Here is a 14,617-nt window from a genome sequence, read left to right as displayed (position 1 = left end):
CATATAGTATATTCAATACACAGTCATGCCTTATTATCCACAGGGAGCTGGTTTCAGGACTCCCTGCAGATACCAAAATCCTCGGATGTTCAAGTCCCTTATATAAAATGGCATAGTATTTGCACATAACCTATGCACTTCCTACCATATACTTTAAATCATCTCTAGATTATCTGTAATACCTAATACAATGTAAATGTTGTATACAATAGTTGTTACACAGTATTGTTCATGGAATAATGACAAGCAAAAAATCTGTACATGCTCAGTACAGATGTAACCATCATAGGCCTAACTACATTTTTGATCCACAGTTGGTTGAATCCACGGATGTGGACCCCAAGGGTCCACTGTATATAGGGTCAACTGTATATAGGGCGCACGTGTGTGTGTGTGTGTGTGTGTGTGTGTGTGTGCACGCGCATGCATTTTAGGGTTGGCTGAATATACTAAATGCATTTTAGAAGGTCTAAAAGGATGCACATCAAATTGTTAATACTATTTATTAATTACTGTTAGGAGTTGTTGAATGAGTTGTTTGACATTTTATTTTATATACTTTTGTATTAGTTAAAATTTTTATATCAATACTATTTAAGTATTGGGTAATTTTTTTTAAATTCATGCAAACATTAAATAAGACCAAAATGGTTGTGCTGTTTCTTTATTAGCATACTAAAATATAATTTGCCAGTTAGCAGTGATATACATTTGAACATAAAATTGGGTCAAGTAAGAAAAAAAAACTTATGGAAAAAAACTCAGTGCCCTGATTTCAGCCCGTCACTTTTAGTCTGAAAACCATTCAGTGAGAATTTCTGGAAAGCAGGAAGGAGGCAGCTGCTCTATTCCATCCACCTAAGAAAGTAATGACATCTCCAAGAATGTCTATCCCTAGATTCACAGGGACTGGGCTTCTTGTCTGTTTCCAGGGGAGGCCTTTCCCAAAGAATCAAGAAGCAGAAGAAAGAATTACAGACTCTGGGTCCTCTCCACTCCACTTCACTGGGCCCCAACCTGCTCCAGTGACACCCGTACCAGGCAGGACCATGGCCCTCTACTTTCCTGGAGGCCTCTGCCAGGCTCACCTTCTTTCTCCTATGTTCTCTTAAGAAAAGGAAAAGTTTATACAATAAAATATCAAAATAATGCAACAAAATATGGGGAATATACATGTATTGAGCATAACTGATTAAAAACTTTGGTAATAAAGCCAGGTGTGGTGGCATGTGCTACTCAGGAGGCTGAGAAGGGAGGATTGCTTGAGCACATGAGTTTGAGACCAGCCTGGGCAACACAGCGAGACACTATCTTATAAGGAAAAAAACATAAACTTTGGTAAAAATACCAGGAATTTATACCAAAATGCAATGTTTACATCCAGACATCACTTGACAAGTAATCAAAGGACAATGACAGTCACTTTACACAGAAGGAAAGAAAGAAAACAAATCATAATAAAGGAAAATGGAAATTTATACGAAGTAAATTTTAAATTTAAGGTTGTCACAAATCATATGTAAAAAGAAGGGGGCCATAAAACATGGTATTATAAAATATATTTTAAGGAAATTATTTCATAGTTGGTAAATACAACAAATCCAAATGATAATATCCAGCATTAGCTAGGATACAGGAATGAGCACACCACACATCGCTAGATGTGGTAGAAGCAGTGGAACTTTACTGGGGATCAGTTTATCCCAGTTTACAAGACACAGTTCAATTCTTTGTAAATATACAAAGAAAAATATGATTTTTATAAAGGTGTGAAAGATAAAGAAAACCTAAATACCCACCAATATCAATTTAAGGATAACACTATGGAAAAATACATAGCTATAGAAAATGACAAATAAGTAAACTGTAGGTAACAATGTAGAGTAAGAAAAGCAAAACCCAAAATATGTTTATACTATTTATAGATTTCTAAAAACCCATAAGTAAATTAGTGAAATTCCTTATAGCTATTAAAAATAATGATGCAGATCTATGCTTTTAGAAATGACAATATAATAGTGGCATATAATAGGAGAAAGCTAATAACAGAAGAAATGTATGTGATGCTATGGAAAAATTCCTCATCCATGTTTTCTTCTGTCCACAGAAAAATATCAACAAACATATTCACCAAAATATAAACAAAGGTTCTCTCAGAATGATATGATTTGGAGATGCTTTTTACAAGTAAAAATTATTTTAATTTTGAGAAAGTAAAAAAGCAGAAATGTGTAATAGTGAAGATCAGAAAAGAATTTTCTGAGTTTTCAGTGTTCTCTTTCTTTCTTTCTCTCTCTCTCCTACACACAAACACACACACACCCCTACACAGACAACCCTAAAATCACCAAACTGCCACATTGAGAGACTATTTATGAAAATTTGGTGCCACTGGTGGCAGGTCCCACCCATTCTCATCAGCTCACATTTTATGTCACTAAAGACACATCAAAAAGCAAAGGCACCACGAAACAGTTTCCTCCTACAATCCCATGATTCTAGCACAGGGGTCATAAATTTTTTCTGTACAGGGTCAGACAGTAAATATTTCAGAATTTGTAGGCCATCTGTTCACTAGTACTCCACTCTGTCACTGTGCCACAAAAGCAGCTATAAACAATACTTAAACAAATGAGTGTTGCCGTGGTTCCAATAAAATTTTATTTACCAATGATGAGGTTTGAATTTCATATAATTTTCAAATGTCGGGCAGGACAAGGTAGCTCACACCTGTAATCCTAGCACTTGGGAGGCCAAGGCAGGAGAATCGCTTGAGCTCAGAATTTCGAGACCAGCCTGAGCAAGCATGAGACCCTGTCTCTACTAAAAACAGAAAAAATTAGCTTAGCGTGGTGATAAGCGCCAGTAGCCCCAGCTACTCAGGAGGCTGAGGAAGGAGGATCGCTTGAGCCCAGGAGTTTGAGGTTGCTGTGAGCTAAGCTGATGCCATGGCACTCTAGCCAGGGCAACAGAGAGAAACTCTGTCTCAAAAAACAAAACAAAACAAACAAACAAAAATAAATAAATAAATAAATTATATGCAGACATTAAAAAATATAGAAAATAAATTTTTAAACATTTTCACATGTCACTAGTCTTCTTTTTAAATTTTTTTCCAACCATTTAAAAATGTAAAAGTCAAAAACAGTTTGGTAGTTCCTCAAGAAGTTCAAAGGAGTTATCATATGCCCTGTTCCTAGGTATATACCCAAGAGAACTGAAAGCAAATACACAACAATTTGTACATGAATGTTCATAACAGCATTATTCATAATATCCAAAAAGTCGAAATGTCTTAGTCCATTTTCTGTTGCTTATAACAGAATATCTGAAACTGAGTCATTTATAAAGAAAAGTAATTTATTTCTTATAGTTATAGAGGCTAAGTCCAAGGTTGAGGGGCTGCATCTGGTGAGGGCCTTTATGCTGGTGGGGATTCTGTGCACAGTCCCAAGGCAACACAGGGCATGACATAGCAAGGTGGCTGAGAATGCTAGCTCAAGTCTCTTTTCCTCTTCTTATAAAACCACTAGTCCCACTCCCATGATAACTCATTAATCCATGAATGGATTAATCAATTCATGAAGGCAGAGCTCCATGACCTAATCAACTCTTAAAGGCCCCACTTCTCAATACTACCACATTGGGGATTAAATTTCAACATAAGTTTGGGAAGGGACAAATATTCAAACCATATCAGGAAACAACCTAATGTCCATCAACTGATAAATGGATAAAGGAAATGTAGCATATCCATATCAAAGAATATTATTCAGAATAAAAAGGAATTAAGATCTAATGCATGCTACAACATGGCTAAGCCTTGAAAACATTATGTTACATGAAAGAAGCCAGACATAAAAGGCCACAAACATTTTGTAGGTTTCCATTTATAGGAAACATCCAGAATAAGCAAATCAATAGAGACAGAAAGTAGATTGGTGGTGGCCAAGAGCTAGGGGAACAGGGAATGGGAGTGATTGCTAATGAGCATAGGATTTCTTTGGGGAGTAATGAAAATGTTCTGGAATTAGAGTTGTACAACCTTGTGAACATACTAAAAACAGCTAAATTGTGCATTTAAAAATGATGAATTTTGTAGTGTTTGAAATTCAAAATCCAATCATATAAAAAATGTAGAAACCATTCTTAGTTCACAGGCCATACAAAAACAGACTACAGGCTGGATTTGCCTGTGAGCTGAAGTTTACCAACCCTGTTCCAGCATCTCACAGATAAGATCGCTTTGGGTTTCACACATACAGACACCCCACAAATTAGAACATAGCCAAAGGCCAAAACTTGAAATAAGCTGAGCCAGGACTGAAAAAATTATCTGATGATACTTAAGGTTATTAAAAATGGAAAGACAAAGAGCTTTATTTAATTTATGCTCAGTGCTACCAAATCCCATTAAGTTACTCTTCTGAAAGTGGACAAAATTCAATAGATGGCAGAAAAAAGTGTATGTTATATAAACTTATATACATATAAAGTTATATGTTATTCAAAAGCACAACTTTTAAATACCAGTCCCCATTTTGTCATGCCAAAATTTTTTTTAAATTATATTAAGCTAAATTAGAAATATATTTAATGGCATATTACCTGGAGGCACTAGCTGTATTAATTCAAACCTGGTTAGGAAGCCTAAAAAGAAAAGTATGAGATTTAACACTTCAAAAAATTGCCACAATTTTTCAATAATTGCTAAGTTTAAAACTGTCATAACACCCATTTACATTAATATTAATAATTAAAAATAAGTGCCATGCTAACAACAAATCAGGTATTTCTAGAATTAATTGAGAGAGTAGAATAACTGAGTTATAAAAGTAGTATTTCACTTTCTGAAAAGTACTGGCAAAACAGATGCAATATTTTGTCTTTTAAAACTGTATTCATAGAGCACTAAAATAACAATGCACTTTTCATCTTAAAAAATTAAAATCCAATTGTTATCCATGAACACATAAAAGTTTATCTTGCTTAAAACAGTGTGCTATATGACTATACAAATTAGACATAAAATATATAACTTTTTACGTTTCTTGAGTTCAAAATATATTTAGAAATAGTGAGCCCATATACAACGTCTATAAGGATAAGAATAAAATTTACATCTTAAAGATAACTTAAAACAAATGATACAATAATAAAAAAATCAATAAAGATAATGCCCACAAAATAATATTACAAGTAAAAATATTTTAAAATAGAAAATAAAAGCAAAATTCTCACTTTGTAAATTTATGAAAAATATATGAATGCACAGGACAACACTTGAAATGCTAAGAAACTTAAAAGCCAAGAGAGCCTGAAATTTTAGGTTTTCAAAATTGGAGGAGTAAATATATTTGCCAACCATCACCCTAATGATAATATTAAGCCCTTAATTTGTTTCAGGCTCTAAATTCCTTACATTCCATTAATTCTCATCACAACCTTATGAGTCCAGTATAATAGCTATCCTCATTTTTATGAATGAGAAAACTAAATCTCAAAGAGGAAAATATAGTAATGTGGAAAAGGTCACACTGGCTAACACTGACACCCAAGTAAGGAGTCTGCTACCAGGGCCTGTGCTCTTATGCACAGGATACTTCACTGAAAAATCTCATTCTTCCACAGCACAAGTTAATTAGGATACTTGATAAAATATCTACAGCTTTTAATTGCCTGCTGGAATGGCATCACATACTTCATACTTGCTTTAAATATCAAGGACAGAGCAAATCACTAGTAAGTGACCCAGAGAACTGTTCTCATGTTCATTTATGCTTCAGTTCACCACCCAGGGTTAATACTTGGGAATAGAAATGAAAAGATCCTAAGTCTTATACAATCATTTAAAATGACTGAATGTTTCTTTTAGAAAAATCACTGTTCTTGACTCTTCCACTTTATCTTAACCTCTGATTACTATGGATTTTCTACTTCCTTATTATCTATTTGGCTTTCTGAGCCATCGCCTTACTGCTCCACCCTTATGTTCCAGAACACCTACTCAGTGACTACACCAACCTGCACATCTGTAGGCACTGACTCACTCCTTGCATAACTTCAAACTCCTTAACCCACCTGGTACATCAGCCTGATGCCTAGGCTGCTCCTGATTCTGTCCTCTACCTAGCACTGCCTCAGCTCACCTGGTACTTGCTTCTGACACTTTCTCTATATTCTGCTATTATCTGTGATCTTGGTCCTAATTCTTTCAACTGAGTAAAATCTCAGTTGAAATTTTCATAAAACAAGAATATGACTAAAAATCATACCAAAACCAAAAAACAAACAAAAAGAATCATATCATCCTTGACCTTTCACCTCAAGACACTGAAAAAAAAAAGAGCAAACTAAACCTAAAGCAAACAGAAGGAAGAAATAATAAAGATTAAGCAGAAATTAATGAAACAGACAATAGAAAAATAATAGATAAAAAAATCAATGAATCCAAAAAGTTGGTTCTTTTAAAAGATCAACAAAACTGATAGTCTGGCCGGGTGCGTTGGCTCACGCCTGTAATCCTAGCACTCTGGGAGGCCGAGGCCGGAGGATCACTCGAGGTCAGGAGTTCGAGACCAGCCTGAGCAAGAGCGAGACGCCGTCTCTACTAAAAATAGGAGGAAATTACCTGGACAGCTAAAAATATATATGGAAAAAAATTAGCCAGGCATGGTGGCACATGCCTGTAGTCCCAGATACTCGGGAGGCTGAGGCAGAAGGATTGCTTAAGCCCAGGAGTTTGAGGTTGCTGTGAGCTAGGCTGATGCCATAGCACTCTAGCCCAGGCAACAGAGTGAGACTCTGTCAAAAAAACAAACAAACAAACAAACAAAAAACCTGACAGTCTTAGAGAAAAGACTTATGACTAAAATCACAAATGAAAGAGGGGACATTGACACTGATTTTACAGAAATAAAAAGGTTTTTAAGGGAATACTATGAATGACTTTATGTCAAAAAATTAGATAAATAAAATGGACAAATTCCTAGAAAGACACAAACTACCAAACTGACTCAAGAAAAAATAGAAAATCTGAAAAGACCTATAACAAGTAGAGAGATTAAATTAGTAATCAAAAAACAACCCAAAGACAAGCCCAGGTCCAGATGGCTTTACCATCTGAATTCTATCAATTGTTTAAAGAATTATTACCAATTATTCACAAACTTTTCCAAAAAACAGAAGAGGAGAGAACACTTCCCAACTCATTGTATGAGGCGTATTACCAAAACCAAAGACATCACAAGAAAATCATACAGACTACAGACCAATATTTCTTATGACTGTAGACTCAAAGAACCTCAATACAGGGCTGGGCACAGTGGCTCATGCCTGTAATCCTAGCACTCTGGGAGGCAGAGATGTGAACTTTGCTTGAGCTCAGGAGTTCAAGACCACCCTGAGCAAGAGCGAGACCCTGTCTCTACTAAAAATAGAAAAAAATTAGCTGGGCATGGTGGTGCACACCTGTAGTCCCAGCTACTTGGGAGGCTGAGGCAGGAGTATTTGTTGAGCCCAGGAGTTTGAGGTTGCTGTGAGCTAGGCTGATGCCACCACACTCTAGCCTGGGAAGCAGAGTAAGACTCTGTCTAAAAAAAAAAAAAAAAAAAACTCAACACAATACAGGCAAACCAAATCCATCCAGCAACATATAGAAAGGATTATACTCTATAATTAACTGGAGTTACCCTAGGAATGTATGGTTGGTTTAATATCTAAAATGAAACTAATATACCAATAAAATAAAGGATAAAAAACCACACGATCACCTTGATACAGAAAAAGCATGTGATAAAATTCAACATTCTTTCATGATGAAAACTCAATAAACTAAGAATAGAAGCAATTTCCTCAACCTGACATAGGGCATTTATATAAAACCAGTAGCTGGTACCACAATTAATGGGAAAAAACTGAATATGGGTAAACCTTGAAAACATGCTAAGTGAAAGATGTCAGTCACAAAGGACCATAAATTGTCTAATCCCATTCATATGAACTATCCAGAATAAGCGAATCTGTCGAGACAGAAAGATTAGTGGTTGCCTATGGCTGAGAAGTATGGTGGGGAACGAGGAGTGACCGCTAATGGGCATAGGGTTTCTTTATGCAGTGATGAAAATATTCTAATTGATTAAATGATCTAATTGATTGTGGTGATGGTTGCACAACTCTGTGAATATATAACCACTTAACTTTTATAAATAAACAAACAAAATCATGCCATCCAGTACATCCTATCTATATTTAGAAAAGGGTTTGCAATACAATAAAAAAACGTGATTCAAATTTTATATAGACTCTTTGAATATAAACATGGATCAAACATGGAAGTATCACAATTTAGAAAACAGCAGAATTTTCTATCTGTGATTTACACACAATAGTCTTTTACTTTTGTTCTGTTTTATTTTGTTTTTTGGGTTGGTTTTTTGTTTTGGGGGGGTTTTTTTGAGAATACCTACTTTCTAAAAGGTCTGCTACAGCTCCAGGATCTATTGCATTTTCAAATACCTACAGAGAAAAACGGGGAAAATAAATTTTCAAAGTTGTGTTAATAAGTGCTCATAGAAATTTTAGATTATATTCTTCCAAATAATTAACATATGTAAAATCCAGTCATATAATATTTGAGAATTCAACAGAAGCCCCTTTAACAGGTGTGTGGTTAAAAGTTCAACAAATGATTATAAAATAAATGAATGAGAATTAACACAACAATAACAAGTGCAACAAAATCTGAATTAGCTAAATTTACCACATGCCAAAAATGTCATCAACTTGACATAACTCCACTGTGTGTTGCTAACAGCATACCATGCATTAAACTCAAAGAATTTTGAGTACCTAGAAGAACATTCCATACACAACACTCACTAAATGTTGGAGGTCCAGTAGCGCAATCAGCGCACAGTACTTATATGACAACACTCACTAAATGTTAACCGAATGAATGACTTCTCTTCCCAAGAAATTGGCTGTGCTAAAAATAAATAAATAAATGGAAATTCTACCTATATGTGTAACACAAAAGGTAAGCACTAGCAGCTACACTCCCACAAAGAATATGAGAGAGAGAGACTCATATAAGTTTTAAGTGTATCACGAAACCCAAGAAAAACACTGTGATATCTGTCTAGCCATTGCCAAATTGTATAGTTTGTCTTGAAATAAAAGGGCCTGGGATAGGACTTAAATAAAAGGCATATCATGCCCTTCTCCCTGAACTCTAGCACCCTGTGAAAAACAAAAAGTTTTCAGCAGAGTTTGGCTTCAGGCTTTAAAGTTCTGATTTAAATGGTGTTTAAACTTAAACATGGTTAAAATATGCTCTTGGGTCCAAAGCCAGGTCTGCTTTAAAGAAAAAAATTGGGGCTGTCTCTTGTAATCCACTTTTGTCTTACTAACTTGGATTTATCAAGTAAATGTGGGTAACTTTTTTTGCCCAAATTATTTCAATGCTTGCATCCTTTCATTTCATCCATTGTTATGGGTTGAATTATATTCACCCTCCCCCCAAAATATCATAGGCTGAAATTCTAACCCTAGTATCTCGGAATGTAACCTTAATTTGCAAATAAGATCGTTGCAGATGTAATTACTTAAGTTAGAATGAGGTCATACTGGAGTAGGGTGAGCACCTAATCCAATATGACTGGTGTCCTTATAAAAGCAGGAAATTTGAACACAGGAACTGTTGGGAGAAAAACTTTAGGCAAAATAAATGTAACAGAGTTTATTTGAGCAAAGAATGATTCATGAACCAGACAGCACTCAGAACCAGAACAGGTTCAGAGAGCTTCATTGCTGTAGCATGGGTCACAAGCTTTTATAGGCTGAGGTGGGAATAAGACGAAGAAAATATATTTGATTGGTTAGAATGGAAAGACCCTAATTAGAGGCCAGTTGGCAGTTTCTGATTGGTAAAGTCTCTATTTAGAGGTTAGTTAGTTGTATCTGATTGGTAAAGTCTCTAGTTCCATTTTACTGTTTACACTGTCAGTTTGCTTACACAGGAACTTAAAGTGCTGGAGCCACCCCAGTCTAATGCCCTCCCCTTCAAAAAAAATTTTTAACAACACACACACACAGTGAACGCATGACCCTGTCAACACTCCGATTTCAGACTTCTATAGCCTCCAGAACTATGGGACAGTAAGTTTCTGTTGTTTAGGCCACACCATTTATGGTACTTTTGTATGACAGCTCTAGGAAACTAATATACCCATACCAAGGATTTTCTCTTGGGGTGTAAATGATCAACATGAACTGCCCAAACATATATTTTTATGAGTAATTTGTTTATCCACATGCTTTAGAACATCCAATTCTGAATTACACAGAAGATCCAAGAAAGAGAAAATGTTGTCACTACTTGCTGCAAGTATTTGCAGCTAGAGAATGGAACAGATACTAGGAAGCAGAATCAACTGGAAGAAAGCTGGAATATAAACCCAAACAACTCATGCAAGAGAGCAATTATTTAATTGCATTTCATAAAATGAAAAGATGGCTCCTTGATTTCTGTGACTAGTAATCTCAAATGTATAGCTTTTCATCAGACCAGTAGTGGCATCTAAAATGTGACTCAGACCCCCTCTTTTACAAATCGAGGATGGACTAGATAACCCTTCATGGTCATTTACAGATTTACCATTTTGTGCTTCTGTGATTCTGTATCCTTGGGCTTCTTATTAAAATATTTTAAGAGGCTTCCACAGAGCAAATTCAAAATTGATAAAACTAGTAAGAAAATCCTTGGGGAAAAAAAGACCGCATTTTTACCACTTACTTTTCCCCACTTCCAACATCTAAATGGGAGAAGCAGGTTCCTTTAGATTCTGACTGTATGTTCCAAGGTAACAGCCATTTGTTTCTCTCCTCTTTTATCCAACCAGTTTGGTACATTCTTTACATAAATTAATAGGCTGTGGTTTATAAAAATATTACATATAACCCTGACCCTTCAGAAAATCGATCTTCACTTCTTCTCCCAACCTCAGATCAAAACAAATAGGTCATTTTCTGGGCACCATCTTCCAGATCTTTCAAAGTGCTGTGTTCTACTCTAGAGCCTTCGCTCTCTCCAAAAGATCCACTTCTATGACATTGTTTGGGGCAAATCATCAGACTTATTAAGTTAAAACTGATTTCAACTCCAAATTCCAAAACAAAAACTGTAAGCGACTCTCAGTGATTGCACAGTAATGAAATTAATATTCTATTAAATACTGTAGTGGGAAGAGGGTTGGTTATGTTTTGGCTATTTATATCACTATGGCATTCACTAGAATGGAATCTAGCCTTTATCACTGTAGCTAAATAAACCAGGTATGACCTAAGGAAACTCAGTAAATCTAAGAACCTTCTTGTTTTGTTACCAGATTTCAGTTACAGGATTTATCTACTTTGGTTATAGTTTTTCATTATTTTTCTGGATCTAAAAAAGTTTTTTTCCTAAGGTCTGCAGTTTATTAGTAATCCCTTTCATAAAAGTAATGCAATTGCCTCTAACAACTCTAAGAACATTGAGAAATGCTCTCTCTGCTCCAGTTAGAAAATGCCATGGGAGTTCCAAGAATAGGAAACATCGACCAGGGTATTTAGCTCTAGATTGACAGAACTTGGCTCAGATCTGCAACGCAAAATCAAGCCTTCCAACAATGGTTTTGCTTCCAGGCCGACTGTGGTTTTGCACTGTGCTGAAGTGCGTTTTAAACTAAAAGGAAATTTGCAAAATAATGTAGTAAGAACTATGTTCTTTCTAAGAACTATTATCTTCAGGCAGCAAAACCCAAAGAGAAAGTCAAAATCACCTTTTCAAATCTCATGCTCTGCTGAATCATAATAGGGAACACAGAAGGAAAGCTGTTTGTCTCCAGGTACTGATTCAGGAGGTAGACCCCGAGGTACACATCTTGCTTGCCAGGCAGGAACACCCCTGGGCAAGAGATCTTAAAAAGAAAGGAAACAAAAGAGAAAGAGAAAGCAGGGTTTGCTTTGTTTTGTTAAACGGGGCTCTATTTCTCCTGAACTCTCACGGACACTGACATTCCCCCCCACCCCCTGCACCGCCCTTCCTCACCTGTACCTCCCAACCCAACATCCCCCCCTCTCCTCTGCTCTGCTCTCCTCCCTCAAGTGGAAATTCCGATTCCTTCCCAGGTCTCCGCCAGGTGTCACAATCGCGCCCTCCCCAGCTCCTCTCCCCGCCCCTCCAGGATGGCAGTGCGGAAGCGGAAGAGACTGCAGGGCCCGGGAGCCTGTCTGTAGCCCGGTCAGGCCCCGGGGTCGGGCCCGCCCGCCGCGATGCCGAGTCCCCGAAGGAGCGTGGAGGGACGGCCGCTGGGCGCCTCCGCTTCGAGCGGCAGCAGCGGCCCCGGGAGCCCAGCCCATGGCGGCGGCGGCGGCAGGTTCGAGTTCCAGTCCCTGCTCAGCAGCCGCGCTACGGGCGCGGACCTCACCTGTGCCCGGCTCCGCGCGTCCGAGAGCCCGGTGCACCGCCGCGGCTCCTTCCCCCTGGCCGCCGCCGGCCCCCCGCAGGCGCCCCCGGCCCCGCTGCCCGAGGAGGACCGCATGGACCTGAACCCTTCCTTCCTGGGCATCGCCCTGCGCTCCCTGCTGGCCATTGACCTGTGGCTCTCCAAGAAGCTGGGGGTGTGCGCCGGGGAGAGCTCGTCCTGGGGCAGCGTGCGGCCGCTTATGAAGCTGCTGGAGATCTCGGGACACGGCATCCCCTGGCTGCTGGGCACCCTCTACTGCCTGGCTAGGAGCGACAGCTGGGCCGGGCGCGAGGTGCTGATGAACCTGCTCTTTGCCCTGCTGTTGGACCTGCTGCTGGTGGCCCTGATTAAAGGGCTGGTCCGTAGGCGCCGCCCGGCCCACAACCAGATGGACATGTTTGTCACTCTCTCCGTGGACAAGTACTCCTTCCCTTCGGGCCATGCCACAAGGGCCGCCCTGGTGTCGAGGTTCATCCTGAACCACCTGGTGCTGGCCATTCCGCTGAGGGTGCTGGTGGTGCTGTGGGCCTTCGTCTTGGGCCTCTCCAGGGTCATGCTGGGGCGGCACAATGTCACCGACGTGGCTTTTGGCTTTTTTCTGGGCTACATGCAGTACAGCATCGTGGACTATTGCTGGCTCTCACCCCACACTACTCCTGTCCTCTTTGTATTGTGGAATCAACAATGACACTATCTCATTGATTATGGCACCAGGAGGGCTGACCATTTCAATGATGCCAACCTAAATCAGCGGCCATCCTGCTTGCCACTCTTAGACATTTCAGGCTTCCTTTGGGATTTCAGGTGTCCCACCGTCTTGATGTGTTGCTAGGCTGGAGCACGTGCTGGCCATTACTGAACACAGCCATATTAGGGAAAACAAACAAAAATATTCCCTCTATTTATATATTTATTCAGCAACTGTTTATATCTCCAGGACAACTGCAAAGAAACCAAGCTGGGGTGGTTATACTGCTGCTGTTTTTCAAACGTTGACATCAGTAAGATTTGTGTTTTGTTGTAATCCCCTAAGTCAAAACGTATCACTTGTATATTTAACTTTGAGAAAGAAACGTTATCTTCATTCTGTAAATAAACATGGCAAAGAAACCATGTACCAATCCTAGTCCTCCTCCTGAGGTAGATTTTAAACAGTATTTTAAAAGTCTAAGATATAGGTTTTTCTAGCTTATTCCCTGAAGATCTGTTGCCACATTTGAGGAGATTTCTTCTTAATCCTGATTTTCTTGGTAAGCTTTTTTACTTTATTATCTTTTCCATTTTTGTGGATTGGGTAGTGACAAGATGATAGTACTGTCTTTCCTCTCCCTCTACCCCTCAAAAGATCTTTAAATAGATATTTATTTCCCACTACTCCCTAATACTGTCATTTAGCATTCAGAGAATAAGCCAAGAACTTACTTAAAGAAGAAACATTTAAAAGGTGGGCATATCTAAGGTGCCCATAAAAAAGGAAGAATGGGACTATGGCCTCATGCTTGATTCTGTTGACATGACAGAGCAGAGAAGCTTAAGTTGCTGGGGAAAGTTAGAGGAACTGAAAGTTTCGGAATAAGCTGACCACATAGTATGCCAATGACCAGTATGGCAGGAGATGGGGCCCTGCTGCCAGTCATCCCTACTGAATAAAGAATAATGTTCCTCCATCTGGGTAATAAATGAGAAAATAACATGATTCTTTTCAATGCAATAGCATAGACTTTCTCATATATGCCATAAGAATGACCCTGTTTACTATAGTTTTTCATATGAAATTCCATTTTCCTGTATATAGCACACTTTAGGTAATAGTATTTAACTTGAAATTCATCAGGGGAGCCTGCCACTGTATCAGGCACAAGGCATAACTCCTTTTCTGTTTACATTGACTTTTACATTTCAAGCTGTTCATTCATGCTGCCTCCAAAATCATTTAAGAACAAAGACCACCAATCACAGGGTGGACTCTGTTCATTACTCTTTGACCCAGAAAGACTCAAGAGAGTATGTGCTTTAAGTGCTGCTCTACCTGAAAAGAAAACCTTTGAATTACCTGTGGAAGTGATATTTTCAGATAATCTTAATGATTATTTTGGCATTTATAATTAGAA

The 14,617-nt window shown here is 38.3% G+C and overlaps 1 protein-coding gene across 8 annotated transcripts in view; it reads right to left on the bottom strand.

Annotated features, from left to right (window-relative positions):
• The window catches only part of SPATA6L (spermatogenesis associated 6 like), a 48,630-nt gene that overhangs the window by 32,271 nt on the left and 1,742 nt on the right, over nt 1–14,617 (bottom strand). For 5 of the 8 annotated variants that reach the window (XM_045563904.1, XM_045563902.1, XM_045563903.1 and 2 more), the window contains exons 1-4: nt 12,637–14,390; nt 11,820–11,957; nt 8,469–8,517; nt 4,609–4,650 (exon numbers count right to left, since the gene is read on the bottom strand). In XM_045563904.1, coding sequence (XP_045419860.1) covers nt 4,609–4,650; nt 8,469–8,517; nt 11,820–11,957; nt 12,637–12,948 — 541 coding nt within the window. In that variant the 5' untranslated portion in view covers nt 12,949–14,390. Of the gene's footprint in view, nt 1–4,608; nt 4,651–8,468; nt 8,518–11,819; nt 11,958–12,088; nt 12,351–12,467; nt 14,391–14,617 lie in introns of those variants that run through there. The other 3 variants (XM_045563905.1, XM_045563910.1, XM_045563907.1) reach the window with 3 other exon arrangements.

This window comes from Lemur catta, chromosome 10 (assembly GCF_020740605.2).
Source record: "Lemur catta isolate mLemCat1 chromosome 10, mLemCat1.pri, whole genome shotgun sequence".
Lineage (NCBI taxonomy): Eukaryota > Metazoa > Chordata > Mammalia > Primates > Lemuridae > Lemur > Lemur catta.
Note: the sequence above shows the minus strand (reverse complement) of the source record. Positions and strands in the feature narration are given on the sequence as shown.